At 45.5% G+C, this 21,749-nt stretch overlaps 1 protein-coding gene across 2 annotated transcripts in view; it reads left to right on the forward strand.

Annotated features, from left to right (window-relative positions):
- The window catches only part of trim62.1 (tripartite motif containing 62, tandem duplicate 1), a 57,983-nt gene that overhangs the window by 25,359 nt on the left and 10,875 nt on the right, over window positions 1-21,749 (forward strand). For both annotated transcript variants that reach the window (XM_042090656.1, XM_042090657.1), the window contains 3 exons: window positions 8,955-9,050; window positions 17,975-18,231; window positions 19,871-19,986. In XM_042090656.1, the coding sequence (XP_041946590.1) occupies window positions 8,955-9,050; window positions 17,975-18,231; window positions 19,871-19,986 (469 nt within the window). The remainder of the gene's footprint in view (window positions 1-8,954; window positions 9,051-17,974; window positions 18,232-19,870; window positions 19,987-21,749) is intronic.

Genomic DNA, 21,749 nt, shown 5'->3' on the forward strand with positions numbered 1-21,749 from the left:
ATTCTTGCAGGTGACATAAAATGGATGAACATAGTATTTTACTTTGCTCTCTGATGATAACATAGAAAGTATGCAACTTTGGTCTGTTAAACACATGCTCAGGTGTTATTTTACAACCCTATAATTAGGCTGGCAAATAAAATGGCCAATTTTAGCAGATATCTACCACTCGACATGCTTATCTGGCAGCCACATGAATAATTAAGTGAGATTTACGCTGGCGCCTTGCAGCCAATTACCGCTCACAACATCAACTCCAGCAAGTTCTACCTGAATCTCCAAATCTGAGTGGTAACGTAACACGTGGTGGGGGGTGGCTTGTGGAATGGCTTGTCACAGACAGTCTGTGTTCAGCTTCACACTCTGTCTTTGTTTGATTAGCCTGATTTTAGCGGGCATTTCAAAGTCTGAGGTTTGCATATCAACTAGGAAACAACTGTGTTTCTGGTTCATGGTAGCTTTGTGGCCATGCACTGCTCTATTTAACAAAGCCAGTTTTCCATTCTACGTCTGCTACGTCTAATAAAAATGATTTGTTGAACCTTGACATTGACTGTTGTGGTAGAATTTCTGGGTTGTTGCAATTGTAATACTCATTGGGACAGGGAGATCCCAGCTGGGCCAACCAGTAGGCCTATCATACTTCTAATAAATATATTAATTGAAAAAAACTTCTCTTATCTCTCTTCTGAGTGTAAAAAGGATCATCTAAAAGGGGAGAATTTCCATTACAACAATCAAAAACTGACAAACTCTAAAGAACAAAGGAACTAAAACTAAAGGAACTGAAGTTTATCCAGGTAGAAAACCCTTTTAAACGCACACTTTGCAAGCATTGTGCCTGTCTACCTGTCTCCCTTTCAGCCTGTACAGTATGCCTGCTCCCACTCCTGCCTCTCATGTAGTCTCCCTGACTAACTGTCTCCCTCTCTACCCGTCTGCCAGCCTCCTCCTGCTTTCTACCTCTCGGTCCAGGGCAGTTCCTGCAGCTTGCACACCTCTAGCACACCATCTGCTGCAGTGTATTTGTGGACACACACACACACACACACACACACACACACACACACACACACACACACACACACACACACACACACACACACACACACACACACACACACACACACACACACACGAGCATGCACATTGCGTACACTATACTGCTCATGACACAAGGGAGACAGTGAAGCTTTAGGAGACTCAACACACTCCCCCTATGATTGTCAGCCCTGATCCCTCCGAGAAAGCTGCCTGCCTGGTGTCTGTGGAGAGGCAGGTGATGCTGCATTCCCAGGCACAGCATGCAGATGCTCTGAAGAGCACCGAAAATAAAATTACAAAATGTATTTTCTGACGCAGCACTTATTCGTACGAGGGAGCATATTTTTGTTTGTGCGTGCATGTGAGCGTGTGTGTGTATCTTGATGTCAGCAAATGTGTTTGTTTGCGTATTCATTCATTTGTTAATTAATTTGTGTGGCTAGATTGTGCTGGCATGCAGGAATCGGCAACCTTGCGGACTCCCACTGGCAAAACCAGAGTTCACGCAGCTCTAGCTGTTTGGATGCCAGGAGAGTTGGCATGGTGAGGTCATCAGACGTCGCCGGCTTGGAGTGTACCCAGGCCACACACCAAGGCACCACAGATTGCTGACACGGCTCTTGTATCCCATTGCCCCACACAGACACACACACACACACACACACACACATTACAGCACAGGCATATGCTTAGTTTCTGGCTTTCAGTGTCTGTAAGCGTTTTCCCACTTTAATTCACTTCTCAAAGAGGATACTGTGCTTTGTTATTGTCTACCCATAACAAAAGGAGAAGTTATGGGGAATTCCTCGCTCCAGTTCATTCATCATTTAGAGTGTATAATGTTTCCTCTCATTCTCCGTAACGGAACACCTGCACACTTTAGAGGTGACGTCTTCAGAGCTGCGCGGTGGGGCTTTTGATGAAGTCACAATGGCTGCCTTGGAAAAGGAGCAGAACTTCAATGCTGCATGCTGCACAGTAATACAATCCCCAAATAACGGTAACGTGCGGTTTTATTTTCGTGCACCCCACCCCCATCCCCACCACCAGTCCCCAGTCCCCAGTCCCCAGTCCCCAATCCCCAATCACGCGTGGAATGATGCTACTCGAACACTAGGCTGTCTGTGAGTGTGAGTGGTCTGGTGGAGATTGCAGCTGGAGAGGAAGCGAGCGATTACTCGGGATTGCATTCCTTGAGCGCCGGCCAGCGCTGAGTGCTGCGGAGGCGTGGGCATCCGGAGGCAAGCAACCTTTTGGCCTGTCTGAAAAGCAAACACCAGCGAGCAGTGACTCCAGGCGCTCGCGGCTCGCCCACTCCCTCCCGAGGACCTGCCCTATCTCGTCGCCAATCTCACAGATATGATGGGGGACTCTAAACAAACTCACACACTAATCTTTCTTTCAGTCAGTTTTTCCCGGGACATTTGTGTGTGTGTGTGTGTGTGTCACTGTGTATGCATCTATTGGGTCCACAGATGTGTGTTTGTGAGAGTGTGTGTGTGATACCTGTGGACCCAATAGATGCATAGACAGTAAGCGTGTTTTAGTGAGTACCATGGAAGTGTGAATGTCTCCTCTGTGTGTGTGTGTGTGTGTGTGTGTGAGAGAGAGAGACATGCTGACACAGTGATTCTGTAGGCCCCTGACCCATATCTCCCAAGAGTCCTTGCTTGGTGGCAGCAGGGTCACTGTGAGCGTGAACGAAAGCGACAGAATGAGGGAGAGAGCAAGTGTGGGGGCCAAAGCCAGCTCTCGTTGTCTCAGCAGACTTCATCTTATCAGGAGCCAATCTGCTGACGGGGCTCTCGGCCACTGCCGGACCGTACACCCCACCCCCCCAATCGCTCCAGCCATATCAGACTGCCGATAGAGTATCTCCCCCCATGGAGCTAAAGTGCTTTTACAGGCCCCAACCCCGGACCAACTTTTAATGGAATGGAAGTAGACAGGCTTGGGTCCAGCACTTTTTCGCTGATCAATCGCACCTAAAGTACATAGTGTTTGTGTGTCGGCAGAGTGGTAGAGCGTTGAATTTGAGAGGAGTCTTGTGAGCGTCGATCTGCCACCTTGTTGCTTTGTGAACTGAACTCCCCGTGTAATGATTTATTTACGTCTATTGATGCATTTCCCACCAACCAGAATAGCCGTGCTGTGTTCAGATTAAAAGAACTCCGATGCAGGAAACGACAGCCCCTGACTGGGTACATTGTTTCCCTCTGACTACTTCTCTCTTTTCCTCTCTCGTTCTCATTCCTTGTAACGCCTCGGAGAGACTTTGACTTCCCAGCAATGCCCCTCGAAACATTAAAGAGAGGGGAAAAAAGCCTAAAAAAAACCCCTCAATCTGCCACAAACAACAAGTAAAAAAACAGAACTGCCTCAGTGATGTTGAGAGACGTAGCACTGCCAAATGTGTTTTTGAAAGAGGAGTGAGTCATCGCCTGCGCTGCCTCTTTTATATGCTTCAGAGGCTGTGTTGTGTCTCTCAGTGGTTCACCCGCGCCTTTGAATCACTGAGAGGAGGAATACATGGATGGATGGATGGATTGCTGGGTTGTTGAACTGATGGATGGATGGATGACTGGTTGCTGATGACCTGACTTGCTGAGACAGATCTGCAGACTCCTTTAAGTCTGATTTACCTCATGCTGTAAAGAGAGACAGAGTAGTCTTGCTCAGAGTGAGGACGTCTACTCTGTTGTCCAGGTCTTCTCCCCTACCAGCATCCTCCACCCATACCCCCCCCCCCCCCAACCCCCTCATCTCTCACCCCAAAATCCAATCCAGCACCGTGTGACAGACTTACGGCACCCTTCCAGGTTATGCCAGAATGTCCTTGGTTGAAAAGAACACTTCTCTGAGTCTGGTAGATTTATGTGGCGTTTGTGCAGCCATGCGGCAGTTTATGGGGAATGAATTGTACCCTCCTCATTCCCCCCGGAAGCCTCGCTCTCCTCTAACATGAGGTAGTTGGATGAATGCTTCAGTTCAGCCTCCCAGGGCTGCGGTTCCCACGTCATGCTGACGTCTGCGCACGTTTGACGCCGTGTTTGGAGGCAGAAATGAAAGAAGACAATCCATTAAAAGGAGTCAGTGTGTTTATGCATGGACAAAGTGGGAATCAAATGAATCTTCAAATGAAGACTGATAAGATATGATGCAAGTGTGTGTGTGTGTGTGTGGTGTGTGTGTGCATGAACACTTATGACTCTGTTGACTCACTCACACCACCAGTTGTTGAGAAGCTGTGCCTCATCGGTGGTGGTTGGGGGCTTCTGAACCTCGTCAGCTCTTGCGCAAGCTTCTCTCTCTCTCCTCTCTTCTCTCTCTCTCTCTCTCTCTCTCTCTCTCTCTCTCTCTCGAGCTGTGGCACACCAATTTCACCACATCACAGGGGCAATTGAAAGTCCCGGTGCCTGCTGAGGCAATGTGCAGGGCCTCATTCACAGTCCTCTTGTTTGTTCTCACCATCTTGCTGCACCCTGTGGCTCCCTCTCCTGCTTTGCCCAATATTTTCTCTTTGCTTCAGGCTTTTGGGCTGTTTTTCTGTCCCTATTCTATTTATTCTATAGGCGTTAGTGGCATGACCATTCAAATAGAAACATTGTTGCCATAGTACATATAGTAGCATAGAAATACAGAAAATAACATTGAATGAAAATTACATTGAATCAATTAACAGTATGTGACACACACACACACACACACACACACACACACACACTGAAGTGTGTCACTACTCTCTCTGACTGGCTGCCATGAGCAGTGGTGATGGGCACTGGTGGTGAACTGAAATGAGTTTCAGATGTAGGAGGGGACCACGTCTGTTGGTGACCTTCCTTCCCTCCGTCTGTTCACAGTCCCGGGGGAAATGGCATGACCGACAGCGCTAGTCTGGAAGATGGACAAGGCCTCAGGGTTTGAGTGTGAGCGTGAGAGCGACAGAGACTCTGTTCTTAAGGTGGATTTGGTTTGTGTTGAAGCTTTTGTCTATCTTCAGCTTGTTCAGCTGAGCACAGAAGGCACAGAAAAGCTTTGTGTTTGTGTGAGTGTGTGTGTGTGTTTGCACATGTAGTTTCTCAGTGCATGTCTCTGTGAGTGGGTGGGTGTTTTTAATACGGGTTTGAGGGTATGTACAGGTAGTTGTGGGAGGTTTGTTGTGTCTCCGCACTCTGCTCCATCATGCTGCATCACTGAGTATCTTATCTCAAGTGCTCTCTCTCTCTCTCTCTCTCTCTCCCCACACTCCCTCGTTCCCTCTCCTCCATCTGGAAATATTAGAGTGTTGGTGGGGAAAAAAGGTCAGGCTAGATAAAAGGCTCATTAAAAATGAATGCTGTTTAATGATCTAATAACTGTTAGCCCAGAGAAATGCCTGCTGCTTCTGCTGCCGCTGCTACTCTCTGTGTGTGTGTGTGTGTGTGTGAAAGTGAGAGAGAGAGAGTGTGTGTTTGAGAGAAAGAGTTTGTGTGTGTGTGTGTGTGAGAGAGAGAGAAAAGAGGGAGAGAGAGAGTGTGTCTTTGGAGCAGCTGCTAAGATCATACCCAGATCTGAAGCTGTGTGTGTGTGTGTGTGTGTGTGTATGTGTGGAATACATGCGAGGGAAGAGCCTGCAGTGTTACACTGTCAGCAGGAGTTTGCTGTTAGTTGAACTTTGTGTCTGTGAGAGGTCCTCTCCCGGGTCCTCTTTGTGTGTCTGGCTTGTTCTCCGCTTCTGCTGAAGTTCTTCTCATGGTTTCAGTGTCTGCCGTCATTATTTATGAGTCCATGTCTCTTCCTCCCCTCCTCACTGCCCATCCTCCCCTCCTCTGGCTTCCATGGCCAATGACCATCCCATGGGTCATCTTGTTGTGTCTAGCTTGTTGTCTCTGCGTATAGTTTTCTTCTCTATCCTCCTTCTCTTTAGCTCCTCTCCCCTTTCTCTTATTCTCTCTCCCTCTATCCATTCTCCCGTCCCTCTCTACCTCCCCTCCTCTCATCCCCCTCTTCTCTTCTCCTCTCTCTCTCCTCCTCTCGTCTCCGTCTAGCCTGAGCTGACCAGTAAGGGTCTGGCGTGCTAGCGTTAGCGGTAGCAGCAGGAGGGGCGCTGAGGTAGCAGCAGCAGCAGCAGCAGCAGCAGCTCCTCGCTCAGGGACAAATTAAAGCTCTTGATCCTGCTGCTCTCGTATCATTAAAATGTATGACCACGCTCCCCCTGAGTAATGGGCAAGAGTTTTCTCTGCTCCGTGCCCTTGGTGGAGAAAGGTGTGTGTGTGTGTCTGTGTGTGTGTCTCTCTGTGTGTGTGTGTGTGTGTGTGTGTGTGTGTGTGTGTGTGTCTCTGTCTGTCTGTGTATGGTTGTCTGTGTGTTTGTGTGTCACTGTCTGTGCATACATGGAGCGTGTGGCTCTTCCCACGTCTGTCTGTATGATTGTATGTTTTCTATGTGAATACTTTTGCTGACCGTGTGTGTGTGTGTGTGTGTGTGTGTGTGTGTCCCTGTGTTCCTGTATGTGTTGTGTGCTTTTGAAAAATGAAGCACCCTCAGCAGTTGCGAGTACATGGTCTTTTAGTCTTGATGAAGGACACTGTTTAGCCTCTCGAGAGTGAGAGTGACACAACAGAAACGGCTGCTGCACGACAGAAACGGGAACCATCACTTTGTGTGACTTCCCTCTAAAGATTCACAGCTTTAGCCTGAAACCACGTTGAGCCACCTTCTTTGGGATCCGCATCACCTTGGACCAGCTTAACACAGGGGAGGAAAAAGTCAAATGCATTAAAATTATTATTATTATTTATTTTATTATTAAATATTTTATGTCAAATTCTCTCAACTGTGGAAGGCCATTGATCCATACAGCGGCTGTATCTGCTGTTGTCTGTGACTGGGAGAGGTTCTGGAACCCATATTTGTTCTATCTGACTAATAGACAGATAATGTCTTAGGGAGTGATTTATGAATTAGTGTTATGGGACTGATCATAGTTTTGACAAATGACCAAACTGTCAGCCACACCCAACTGAGGAGGAATGTATTCCATCTTGTTAGAAATGGACTTCCCTGGAAGTCTACTTGTCTAGTTTATCAACAGCTTTAGGCAAAATATGTCCAACATTGCACGTACAGGCTCTCAAAGTCAAACGCAATGAGTTCTTTTAGCAGTGATGATGAGTAATAATTCATTGCAACAGGCTTGTTCAGACAGCGTCCATCAGTAGTGCTCGTCTGTAGGCCATCTTCTGAGTGGTCTTCTGCCGTAGTGTGTGATGGGACAACACTCTCAAGGTTTGCATTTTTCACCAGTCCTCCCTGAGGTTCAAGGTAAAGCTTCTTCTTTTGAGAAATGGGGGGGGCGTAATGTCACACTTTTGGGGACATTACCCTGCTGTCATGCTTGAATGAAAAATAGAGAGAAGAGAGAGATGAATATACACACACTCAGACATATACCCATGCACGCTTACACGTATTCACACACACACACACACACACACACACACACACACACATCTTATACACGTCTGTACTTATACTTCTATCACATATGAAACATGTGGTCAATGTGCCTGAACTCTTGCTCAGTGGGCCATGATTGGAGAAAGACCTGCAGGGCCCTTCTTCGATTCCAGCATGTCTGCTATTGCTCAGTGTGATTCGCCAGTCAAGGAGAGTCGCAGTCGGTCATCCCTGCTGTCCAGGCGTCGTCATCCCTCACTCATTTGATGCGTCCAGTCAGTCTCTGCGTTCCCCTGGGTTGAGCTGAAGCTGCTCGGAGCAGGCTGGGGGGATTACAGAGTGTCCGGCAAAGGAGGGCAAGGAGGTAGGGGATGAGGGTGCTGTCTGGTGGACACTGGGAGAGGCGGGTTGTCCTGATTCTGCTGTAGGGCTGTGTGTGTGTGTGTGTGTGTGTGTGTGTGTGTGTGTGTGTGTGTGCGTGTGCGGTGTTCCTTGGTAGCCCTTCTCCTGTCCTGATTCTGCCTGTGGCTACTGTTGTGCTGAAGAGGCCTAGTTTAAGCGACAGGCCGTCTCCAGAGTCCATGAGCGCATATCTTTTTATTATGTCTCTCCTCCCTCTTTTTATGGATGTACATAGCTGCACCAAATTTTTTCTCTTTCATTTATTTCTCTCTCTTTGTCCCTTGTTCTTGTTTTCCTCATGTCCCTTTCTCCATGCATCTCTCTATTTCACCCTTTCTGCTTCTCTCTCAATCCTTTCTTCATTCACATTTTTTCCTTTAAACTTCTGTCCTTCCTTGCCTCCTATTTTCTCTCTCTCTCTCTCTCTCTCTCTCTCTCTCTCTTTCTCTCTTTCTCTCTTTCTCTTTCCCTACTCCCATCTTGTGTTGTCTGTTGCCCAGTTTCACATGACTCTGGCATCATCGGGCAGTCAGGGGCCGAGGATGATGGCATTCCCTCCACACACACACACACACACACACACACACACACACACACACACACACACACTTGTCATGTTAAATAAGTCATATCCGTGTTTTAGCACACAGTGCTGACTGAGCGATGCAGAGCCCAGAACATCCTTCAGTTGAACTTGAGATTTCCGCTTCTCCCAAAAGATCGGAGATGAAGGAAAACACACACACACACACACGCACGCACACGTGCACACGCATACACATTTCCTCTCAGACTCTTACACAGGCACACACGCATACACACACACTTTGGCACACCCCTCGACTCTTTCCTGGCTTGGTTGGCAGTGAATTCCAGATTAGTTTGATGTGTGCAGCCTTGAGGTGATTGGCGGGGCCCTGTATGGGTGGACCTGATGTCTGTCTGTCTGCCTTTGTGTTCTTCAGGATGTTATGGCAAAGGTTTCCATAGTATTTTAAAAATAAATATACTGCTAAATGCAAATGCTGATTGTTAATATGTGTGTGTGTGTGTGTGTTTGTCTCTTGCAGAGGGAGATGAAGGAACAGCTGGTGACGCTGCAGGAGAGTGAGAAGGGGCACACTGAGGCTCTACAGCTGCTCCAGAGACAGCTCACAGAGACCAAGGTAACGCCACCACCTCCACACTCACACCGCACCGCACCACACCACACCACACCACACCACACAGCTTACACCGCACCGCACCGCACCACACAACTCAAGAACAACAATACAAAACACACATGCACACACACAACACAAACTCGACTGAGACCAGAAAAGACGCATACCAATTTCACTTCTACTTCTCAGAAAGAGAAAGGTTTTAAGTGCTCTGAACCGAGGTTCAATAGTGTTTGACAAATGTGTTTTTTTTGTAGGGAACACACAAGTTCCAAAAAAAATCCAAGTCTCTTTTCTGACACAACATATATAAAAACATTTACTTTGATGGCAGTTTCATAATGGAAGGGTCTGGCGGACACTGCCGCTGTGTTGAGGCTGTGCTGCTACATGGGAGTTAGCTAACACTCAGCTCACTATTGACATATCAAAACAAATGCTAGGTTTCTAAAGGCTTCTTTCATTGTGCTAGGATACTGCTAGATGGATGTTTTCTTATTATCTTATACTCCCCAACCTCTCCTGGAGCTGAGCATTCCATTCACTCACCACCACCAAGACCACAATACCTGTATAGACCGTACCTCACGGCCACCTGGCATCCCGTCACCCTACCTACGTCTACCCATCAGCAGTGCCACCCCATGCCCTATCTGCCAGCACACAAGCAGCAAGCCTCCTCCATCAGCTCTCCATCTCAGCAGCTACCCCTTCCTTATCCCGTCCTGTCCAGTCCGGTCCTGTCCCATCCCACAGGCCACCAGCTGATCTCCCACAATCCCTGGGGCTCTGGCTGCCTCTCACCCAATTAGCGTTGTAGCCATGTCTGCTTAGGCAGGCCAATGGGATTCAGTTAACAGAGCAGGGCCCTGGCAGGAGAGGCAGGTGAGAAACACCGCTGAGCAGTCAACCAGCAGCCACACTTGTTCACAGCTCTTTCTTTCTCTCTCCTTCTCTCTCTCTCCCTCCCTCTCTCTCTCTCTTTCTTTCTTTCTTTCTTTCTTTCTTTCTTTCTTTCTTTCTTTCTTTCTCTCTCTCTCTCTCCCTCTCTCCCTCTCTCTCTCTGGCACTCTGCTTGGGTGCGATTGATGGTGAAAATTCCGACAAGCAAATTGGTTTATCGAGCAGTGCTTTAATCTTGACGCCTTGTTTTAATCAGCACGGAGACACTCAAGTCAATATCTCACCCCCCAACCCCTCTCTTTGCTCTCTTTCTCTCTCTTCCCCCTTCTCTGTTCCCTCTCTTCCTCTTCCCCTTTCCCTGCACTCTCCTTCTGCCCTTTTCTCTTTTCTCTTCCACTCCTCCTCTTCCGCTCTCCTCCCCCTCCCTCGTCATCCTCACTCCTATCTGCTCTGTTGGGGTCTGTAAGTAATATGGTAGACCAGCCTTCCTGACACAACAGAGTGTTCACAGTCTGTTCTGTTTGTCATCTGGGGTTTCTTTCTCCAGCCCACATGTTTATCCACACAGGCGCAACACTGGCCAATTGCCCCTGGTATTGTACACACATGCAGCCTGACACACACGCATAATCACACTTTCTCTTGATTTAATGTAACATTTCTTTTAGTGGTCTTTAGTTTGTTTGTCTTTTAAGGTCTAGCCTTGCTGTTTTCATCACAGGTTTCTTCAGTTCTTTCTTGGAACATTTGCACTCCTGCTGGTCGCATCCCAGTTTAACCACACCTAACTGATGTCCACTCTGTGATCAACACCCATTGCTGTAGAATTCCCAGCGCAGTAGAATCTCTTGCTTTTTTGCAAGAGTTACAGTATGGTGTTGATACATTCAGTTTGCAATGTTTAGTATGTCCGGTTTCTGCCAGGTCAAACAACAAGTTGTAAGAAGTAATATAGGCAGCCCTCCACGCAGAGGGCGTAATATGCTGCCTATATTACGATCTACGAATGCGTAATGTAAATAAATCCATATGCATGCTCTGACTGGCAGTGCAAAACAGCATCAGAATAAGCAATGATATCCCAATTGATTTCTCAACTGGAGTCTCTGTTATCCACAGAAAATGGAGGCTGGGAAAAATCTACAGTAAATGGAGGAAACACTGATAGATAGAAATTAATTTGCCTAAAGAGTCAAATACATTTGGTCTAAAAGATCCTGTTTTCGGACAGCACCTGGGCTCAGACAGGGTATAGACTGGGCCATATCATGTACTTGAATGTATGCAACAGACCATTTTATTGCCTCGTCTAGTCTAGTCTAATCTAAATCTAGTCTTTAACTCTTTTATCCAAAGTTACTTCAAGTCCAAAATGGTGCTCCCACAGAATAGTGCCCATGACCATAAGAAGTGTTAACCGTTCCTACAGCATCCTACCAGCAACAGGAACACTTTATGTTGTATTTTATTTGATCTAAACAATCATCACATTGCACTGATTTTGAACTTTGTAATAGATACATACACACACGCAGGTTCATGATGCTGAGAGATTCTGATCCACTCACATTAACTGGGCTGTGAGCTATCTGTAGCCTCTTTTAGAAGATGGTGTGGGGCATTAAGTGGGCAAGAGTTCATCCATTTTCCCTGGTGACTGCTTCTGCTCCCCCGCCTCTTGTGTGGTTGCTTGGACCTGTTATAGCGGCCTTATCAGCCAAATCCTTTCTCATTAGCTCCGTCCACCTGCTTCATGCTGCCAGTCATCGTCTCCTCTTCCTCCTCCTCCTTCTCCTCCTCCTCTCATCTCACAGTGGACCATTTCAACTGCATCGATTTTTTTTTTCCACCATCGCTTGCCTAGAATGCCAACAAGACCTTATTTATTTGATTTATTTATTTCATTTCGTAAGGTAAATTGGTTTACATACTCTCAGGCGGATTTTGGATGCTGCTGTTTTCCGCCGTTTGCGAAATTTGTTTGTGTTGCGGTGTCGAGTGCTTGGTGGTTTGACAAAGCCCTGTCGCACCAAGCAGTAAACAGTTCACTGCGTGCTCTGCCTATGAATAAACATTATTATGAAGCTGACTCCTGGGCTCTGTTAACTCGGCCCGTTGATGAGCAAGCTGTTTGTTTCTGCCTGTTCTCTCACATAGAGAACTTAGACAATCTCCAAACACAAGCAACGTATTAACAGCAAGACCACAGATTCAATTTATGGGGAAAAACATAGATGAAACACTTAATCTCATCTTTATGATTTTATGAATGAAAGATTCTGCTAAATGAGAAATTGTTTGCACGTATGTACAGTTTATAAACTTAGTAATATTTCCAAACATATCCATATGTATAATTATGCCATATACAGTGCATATAAATATTCACAGTACACATACAGCTGTACTATCATGCAAACGAGCAAATGAGCACAGCAAATGAGATTAGTTGCAGCCTGCTAGCTGGCAGCTGCCATTTAATCTTGAAATGCATTCATGCTCACATCACTTTATTAGAGCCATAGAGTTGCCCCCTAGAGAGGGCAGGATGCCCTCTGGGCCTCCCAGCTGCCCTCATCCTCATGCTCATCTTATTCCGTAACCAAGGCAGGAACATAAAGAACATACAACACAGAACAACACCACACACACACACACACACACACACACACACACACACACACACATTGACAGTGTTACCACAGAGCTTTCTACGGTCATGAAGCTCTGTGAGGCAAGCGACCCAGCGTGGCATGTCCCTTCTGTGTGCTGCCCAGACGTGTCTCCTGTCTGACGGGCCTGGCCCTCACAGGCAAATGGGCTTGGGCTCTGGCCAGACACCCCAGGGACCTGGCTGTTCACAGCACAGTCGGCTGGAGGTGACACTTGGCTTTCTAAGTATCAGCATCCCCTGTGCTCTTTCAAAAAGCCCAGTCCTCCCTTACATCCTCATTAGATGTGGGCCCTCGAGTGTCTCTCTAGCATCACCCCCAAGCTCCCAATCACACACACACACACACACACACACACACACACACACTCTTTCTCACATTCACACTCACATACATGGATAAGCACAGCACACACACATATGGACATAGACACAGTCGAGACACACACACACCCCATGTTAGGCATGACCAGGTGTGCCTGCCCAGTGGCAGTAATCCATATCCCCTGTTTTGTGGACGTTAAACTCATGTGAATAGCATTGGAATTTTCCCAGCGGCAAGCTAATCAAATTTCCCTTTCCTCCCATTCCCAGATTTCTCTCTCCTTTTTTTTGCATCTCTCAAATGGTAGGCCTGGAATGTTTGAAGTATGGAGGTGCACCTTACCCATTTCAATTCCATTCCTTGCCAACCCATCCCATCCCCACACACCTTCCCCATTTTGAAAAATAAAAACACTTTTCTTGTGGCCCATCGATTGGTTGAGATGAAAGGGCCAACGTTAGTGGTGTGATGCGTCTCCCCTGATGGGATGAGCCAGCCAGACTCCAAGGCCATCACCAAATCTAACCTCTGGTAGGCCTAATGTTCAATTTCGCCAATGATATGTCAACGAAAATTAATTGTTGTGTTGTTAACTATGATGTTACTTTGCATACCAAAGGACACTGGGAAAATAGGGGGTGCCTACATGGGAAGCCTAAGGCCTATACTTCTGTCATTCCACTTTACATTTCAAGTTACTTGCACATTACTTTTAAAACTAGTAGAAAATGTAGGTATATTAAAAAATCCTCTGTTGAATGAAAGTAACTGTACGTTAAATATCCAAACTTTTTCTTGTAACCGTCTTTATGTGGCTCTTCTGAGATTAAAAAAAAATACATTTGGTAAAAGTGGCTCTCCAGGCAAAAAAGGTTGCCGACCCCTGCCCTTGGGGATCAATAAAGTATCTATCTATCTCTCTATCTATCTCCGTATCTCTCTATCTGTCTATCTACAGTATCTATCTATCTATCTATCTATCTATCTATCTATCTATCTAACTAACTAACATATGCAGGCATTCTACCAGGGACAGAATGTACAGTCAGAATCGAACATCATGTCATGAGTACCCTCATCAGGACCAAATTATTTAGTTCGCCGCTTCTTCCTGGTTTCACACAGAACAAAGTGTACATTCTGAATCGGAGCTGCAGTTATTTTCCATTTCGTATTACATTTTCAGTGATGCATGCCAATTTGTCATGTAAACAATATTCTAAGTGTTGATATGCAGTGGTGGAAATGATGTGACCTCAGAAGCCCTGCAGAGATGAAACATGATTGATTGATGAAACATCAAAAACCAGCATGGCACAAACAAGACTGCAGATACATTTATCTCTCTCTCTCTCTCTCTCTCTCTCTCTCTCTCAAACTAACTAGAAAACACACAGACACCAGAAAACCTTTTTTTTAAACCTCTTTTTATTGAAAAATATAGATTATGAACAGACACATCAGTACAGTTACAAGAGTTTTTCTTTTTCTTACACACAAACCTTGGAGGTTACTAAAATATGACATTAGTGATCCCCACACTGAGAGGAATTTGTTAGAACCTCTTATTGTGAATTTAATCTTCTCCAGATACCAAAACATCATTACATCTTTAAGCCACTGTGCTGCAGTGGGTGGGGCGCTTGATTTCCAATGTAATAAAATGTGCCTACGTGCCAATAAAGATACAAATGCTATAATGTTAAGCTGTTTTCGTGTAAAGTTCGTTTCTTCACCTGGTACACCAAATATGGCAATCATAGCGCAAAGTCATCTCAAGAACTTCAGATAATACATCAAATATAGTTGACCAGTATCCTACCAGTGTATGGCATGACCAGAACATATGTGTCAAGTCAGCTACATTAGCATGACCTCTTACACCTTTGCTATCTACATTAGGATAGAATGATGATATCTTAGCTCTACACCAGTGTAGGTGATGTACAACCTTGAATTGGATTAAACCCAGTCTTGCACAGGAGGTGCTGTTGTTCACCCTTGTTAGAGCTTTAGTCCATACGTCTTCTGAAATTTCAGTTCCAAGTTCCTTTTCCCATGCATTTTTGATCTTGCCTATCTTAACATGATCAAGTAACATAATCAATGAGTAGGAATGTGCTGTGAAACCTTTCAACCAGGAAGGAACTTCCAAAAGTGAGTCCAGAAAACCTTTGAGAACTAATGAATGAGAATGGGAAAAGTATGATGGTATACTTTGAGAAGAAAGCAAGACGCCTGTAATTTGGGGATGCCTGCTCCACCACAGGGTGCGTTTGGCGAGAGAGTGTGTTTGTGTGTGTGTGTGTGTGTGTGTGTGGGGGGGGGGGGGGGGGGGGGGGGGGGGGTTTGGCTTGTGAAGCTGAGCCCATTGCAACCCCCTGCAGTGCTGCACAGTCTGGGCTTCCCTGGTGTCCTCACTTGTCCTCTCAGACTGACACAGGATTCGTGTCTGCCGTGAATGTGTACCTGTGAAGCTTCTGCTCTATTCAGTCGTTAACTTCTTTTCTTTCTTTTTTTTGTCTTTCTTTCCTCTTCTGTTGGTCTATGTCTGTTTCACTGTTTGTCTGTCTGACAGTCAGACAGTCTGTCTGTCTGTTTGTCTCTTTCTGCCTGTCAGTTTGGCTTCTTTCTTTTTCTTTCTGCTTGTCTGTCTTTTTGTCTTTTTTTGACTGTCTGTCTGTCTCAGCAATATTTTTCTTTCTTTTGTTTATTTATTTATTTCCTTCTTCTTTCTTATTTTCTCCATCATTTTTAAAATGTCTCTCTGTCTCTCTGTTCATACATCACTCCATCACCTCAGGGCTTGTTGGCTCACAGCTCGTTACTTAACGGCCGGCTGAACGACATCATCAAGACTGTCTGCTGGATTTTAATCAGTCACAGTCACCCCCTCCAACCCCGCTACCCTGCTGCCCCTGTCCTCCACTGACCCCTCTCTGCCCCCACCCCCACCCCTCCACCTCACACTGTCAGGCCACAGAGCTGGCCCCTGTGTCCTTAGCTGCCAGCAGGCAGTGCTGTGCCATGCCTGGCCTGGCCTGGGCAGACAGGGTGCTGTGTCCCACCTTGTCCCTCTATGCCCTCAGTGCTCTGGGCCTGGGTTTATTCCCAGCAGCAGCATCACCATCACACCCCGGCCTCAGTAATCCAACCACCAACCCTGCACCATGCAGCTCGCACCAGGGAGATTGGATGCTTGTTGGTTGGGGTGATTGGTGTGTAGGATTTGATTGTGTGCGTGCGTGCGTGTGTGTTTGTGTGTGAGAAAGAGAGGGTTTTAGTGATTTTAAAACCTTTTTTGCCCCTCACTGGATGGCTCGACATCTGATTGAGTTTAATGATGGATGAAATAAAAGAAGAAATCACACTCTCTTCTCTGATGTCTGCTTCCATAGAGAGAGAGAGAGAGAGAGAGAGAGAGAGAGAGAGAATATTTCCCCTCCGCTGTTGAAAGGAGAGCAGCACATCTTGAAAAAAGGGACCCCACTGCTGTCATCAGGAGCACACAGCTCTGCACAGATGTCTGAGTGTCGCCTCATTTTACAAAAACACTTCAGCAACTTCAAGACAAGCCCCCTTTGTCTAAAGCAACATCCTGTTTTTACAATGAATAAAGCAATAAGCTATCCTGGCCTAGCCAGATCTCATCTCATTGAGATGGGGTCTGGGAACTACACATTCATTTTCTCGTGTGAGACGTGGTTTAAGAATGCCCAGAGCTGGACTCATGGACCCATGGACTGCTAAATAAATGGAGCGACTTCTAACGATTACTTATAAAATTATTGTTAGCACCACAGAACATTGAGTGACAAAGTTAAACTAATCTCAACTTTAAAAGAGACAAGCAATTAGCAACGAGTAGATCACGGTCGTCTGCACAAGGCTTAACGGAGAAATTCAATCACATTTCTTCACGTTCCTCTTCCTTTTCCCCTCCTTTATCATCGGCCCGCAGATGGGAGCATGACTGTGCTCCAGATCTCCCATGTCCCTGAAAACATACACACACATACACACACACACACACACACACACACATACACACACACACACACACACACACACACACATATATATATGCACACACACACACACACACACATATATGCACACACACAAAGAGGAGTAGAAGGGCATCAGGCTGCCAAAAATGTGTCTGTCGGTCAGTCTAATAATGGGGAATAAAATAAACCAGGTCAGGTATAAACTGTGTGAGCAACATGTGTGACAGTAGCTGAAGGCTCCTTTTTTGTCCTGTATTGCATCTCCCTCATTGGTTTTTCTTTACCTCATGGTCTTTTTTAATTCTATCAAAAAAGTAGAAGGCCAGAAATACACAGAAGTGTACAAGGTATAAAGTCTTCAGGCACTGCGCTGGACCTAAGGCATGGGCTGGGTTTAAAAGATTTAAAAATAGATAACCCTAACCCTATATATGAAGGCTTTGAACATTTAAGATGCTTTAGGCACAGAATATTTACTTGCTTTAAGCCCTGAGTATGACATGTCCACATATGCAGAAGTTACTCTTTAAAAAGCCGAATGATATTGATTTAAAGGTCAAAAGACAATATTGCAGATGCCAAAGAGGGCACATTGAATGTGTTTGTCTCAAGGGTCAGTTACTATGTGGTGAAATATCAATACACTTACATCAACACTTACAACAATGCAGTAGTGTTCACTTTGACCTTGACTATTCATGTATGGACTGCAGTGCTAGGAAAGTATGCAGTTGTGTGTTATAGAGATGTTTATTTCACTAGCAGTGACACAAACACCCACATTTTACCCAGAAACAAACAACTGGTCAGTGTAAATAATGTAAACATTCCACTCTTTCGATGAACCAGATTAATATGCAACAAGTGTAGCTCTTTTGCTATATGTGGAAATCTGTTCAAATTGAATCTGTTGATATCCTTGGGCATATTGTGAGTGAGTTCAGGCATATTTACTCTTTTCGTGCCCTCACCACTGATGTGTACTCCCCTTGGCCCCTTCCTGTCTCTCCCGTAGTCATCGGCGAAGAGCCTCCGGGCGACCATCGGCGAGGCGTTTGAGCGCCTGCACCGTTTCCTGCGCGAGCGGCAGAAGAGCATGCTGGAGGAGCTGGAAGCGGACACGGCGCGCACGCTCTCCGACATCGAGCACAAGATCCAACGCTACAGCCAGCAGCTGCGCGACGTCAAGGAGGGCATCCAGATCCTGCAGGAGCGCCTGAGCGAGGGCGCCCGCCACGACTTCCTGGAAGGGGTCGCCCAGACCTCAGAGAGGTGGGGTCACTAGGTTGGGGTCACTAGGAGCAGGATCAAGGGTTAAAATGCCTCATGACGTGTGGGCACAGAATAACTGTGAGGTTGATCATCTAGAACTTGTGAATAGAGCGATAAGTCCACAAACAGTGTGACCCTAAAATCAGCAGCATACAAGTGTGGAGGATTTGCCTTGATAAACGTCTCCCAGATCCCATCGAAAGGATTCAGAGACAGTGACTGAAGAGTCTAAAGGAGCCTCAGTCAACTGGCTAGGAGTCAGACAGGGAAAAACGGGGTGCCTGGGGTGGTGTGAAGACTGCCCATTAGTTTGTGGAAAGAAGAACTTTCTCTCCGCTTTGAATTACTATTAATGTAATTAATTGATACATTTAATTAATATAATTAATTGATATATTGGGTTCTAGTTCAGATATTGTTTTTGCGGATTGGGTTTGTGATGTACTGGCCTGACATATAGCCGTATGTAGTATTTGCGTAAGAATAGAGTAATTATAAGGGCGTAGTGTTAATTGGGTCCAGTACTTTGGACTGCCCATGTTGCATTGGTGTTTTGGAATCTATTTCAGAGGTCTCGTCTGGCCAACCTCTCGATTCGCAAGTAACAGAGACCTCAAAGGGAGCGTGAGGGTAGCTATAATTGTTACATCCCACGGTAATTACACGGCTAATGAAGGCCTTGTGAAGCATGGTGCTAACCACCCAGATCCCATCCAGATTATTGTTCCCGCGACTAATTAAATTGTGAAACGGCATGTGAACCACGCAGATCCAATCCGTAGAGGTTTTTCATACTCGCCCAAACCCAAATAACAGAGCCATGCTAATCCCTGTGGATTATGCCTTATCAGACTCCAGTCTGAAAGAGAAAACGTGTGCGTTTGCTTTGGCCCATCTTCTGATGATAAATCCTGCGTTTATTCTCACAAGGCATAAATTATGTTTTGTTTATAACTGGGTGAAAGAACAGGAAATTGGTGGGTGTGATTGGTCTGATTCATAATACATTTGGTGAGTGATGGAGAGGAAGTGGTAGTGAGAGAGGCGGTTTTATACAGACAGACAGGAAGAATAGACAGAAAGAGAAAGAAATTAAGAAATGGAGTGAGGGACAGAAAGAGTGGGAGGGAGATTACAAAACAGAGAAGGGGAAATTGGATATAAGATTGAGAGAATAAGGGTGAGTAAAAAGTGAAAGGAAGAGAGGGAGAAAGGGAGACATGGAGATGAGCAGATGACTAATGTGGTTTGTGCTTTGTGTTAATGAGAGAAATCTGAGTCTGCTCCCTATCCAGCACTGACCTCACACACCCTGCACAGGCCACGCTGTGTGTGTGTGTGTGTGTGTGTGTGCCTCTGTGTCTGTGTCTGTGTGAGTGTTTGTGTGTCTTCTGCGTCAGTACTCAGTGAGGAAAATTGGCTGTTTTGGCCAGAAAACTGCCACAGCACGGGCAGGTGGGGGAAGAGAGGAAAAGAATAAAGGCAGTGGAGAGAGGGAATGGAGAGAACAGGAAAGAGAGAAGGAAGGAAAAGTATCAAAATAGATGTTTGAGCAGAGGGTTGGGGGGGGGGGGGTATGCTGTGGAAACGATGCTGTTACATTTCCCTCTTTTTTTTGTCTGTGTGTATGTGTGTGTAGAATCAAAGGAAAAATCCACGAGACCAACCTGAGCTATGAAGACTTTCCCACATCCAAATACATGGGACCACTGCAGTATACAATCTGGAAGTCCTTGTTCCAGGATATATCACCAGGTACCAAGCACACTTCCCCTAGGAAGACACACACACAAACACACACTGACACACACACACACAAACACAAACACACACTGACACACATTCAATTTCAGATAACCAACTTTTATAGGGCCGTAGGCTTCATGGTAATAATAACATGTTCTATGAGGCAGATGCTTCCTGGAATATTTGTCCTAATTATTGCACATATCCTGCAGCCTCCTCCTAGCCGTTTCTTCTCATTAGAGACCAAGTGGAGAATTTTATTGATTCAAGGAGATTGGATGGGTGGGATGAATGGAGTCACGTGTGTTTATTTTTATGTATTTATTTGTTTGTTTGTTTGTTGTTGTTTGTGTCATCCATCACAAAATGAAAATGCCACCTGCTAAGGGCAAACAGGCCAGTGTCACATCCGTACTAGACCGATTTGCCCGATCAGTCGCTGTCGCCCCAGCACAGAGCAACACTGCATGTTATTTAGAGCACAGTTGTGTGGTTATCTGTGTACCCTAAGGTGATCACGTCAGAGCGAAATTTGCCTTTGGTTATTTACTCTTTACATCAATGCTATACAAAACAACACAAAATGCCCCATTGAGATCAATATGTGTTGTATAGCATTGATGTAAAGAGTAATTAACCAAAGGCAATTGTTGCTCTGATGTGATCTCAGAGTAACTGAGCAAGGATGGGGATATCCTTTTCAATTTCAGTGGTTCAGTGATTTCAGTGCCACCTGTGGTTACTCTATACCATACATGGGCAACATACGGCTCGCGGGCCACGTCTGGCCCGTGGGCTTTCCCTGACCGGCCCGCGTAAAAAGAACAATAGTCAAGAGACTAGCACAGAGATAATACACGCAACTCAATATCGTTGATTTTATTTTGAAAGCGACTGCTATTTGTACGCCCATACATTTGTGCGTGGATGCATACTATGTAAACACCCTCACTGATGTGCTGGTGAATAGAATTTATGCTTCTGCATCGACACAATGCAGTTGCCTTTAAGTCGGCGTAAACCTTTCAAAGTTTTGTGTCTCTTATGTCTGCGTCGCTCACCACTGCAAAGGTTGTCAGAACGAACTCCTGCTGTTTATTGGCGATACGAAGTGTTAATTTCAAAACGTTAATGGCAGATAGACAGTTTATATTCGCATAACCCCGTCATTGTAACCAAAATATGTCTGAGTTTATTTGCAAAGCTTATGTTAGCGAAGTTAGCGAACTAGTATGATGCTACTACCCACAGGTTGCTTGAAGCAGCCGGCTCAACACACAGGGTGAGTTGACCAATCATAGTTTTGTGCATAAAGTTAAAGCAAAAACATAGCCTACATTTTTAAAATAGTTTTCTTTGTGTATGTTGATTAACTAATGACAGCCTACTATTGTCTGCTCCACATTTTCATAGTCTAATTCTGCATAGAGTTAATTTAATGATGGTAATGATTTAATGATGAAATATTGCTGAGTGTTGATGAAATGGTGGCACAGGCCTATGGTTGTACTGACTCCTTCACATTTTCATGGCCTAGCTTAATTATATAGCCTAGATATTGTGGTACTTTTTTATATCAGTCTTTGAAAACTGAACATTTTTCGAGAATGAGGATTACATACTGGACATAGATTAAATAGCCTATTGCTGTTTTTCCTTTGTCTCCCTCACATTTTCATCTGTTCTTATGAATAGTAAACAAAACCATATGATTTACTTAATGTTATACAAGAACAGAATAGAATTGGACAGAATTGAGTTCAGACTTGAGT

Source organism: Alosa sapidissima, chromosome 4 (genome assembly GCF_018492685.1).
Source record: "Alosa sapidissima isolate fAloSap1 chromosome 4, fAloSap1.pri, whole genome shotgun sequence".
Classification (NCBI taxonomy): Eukaryota; Metazoa; Chordata; class Actinopteri; order Clupeiformes; family Clupeidae; genus Alosa; species Alosa sapidissima.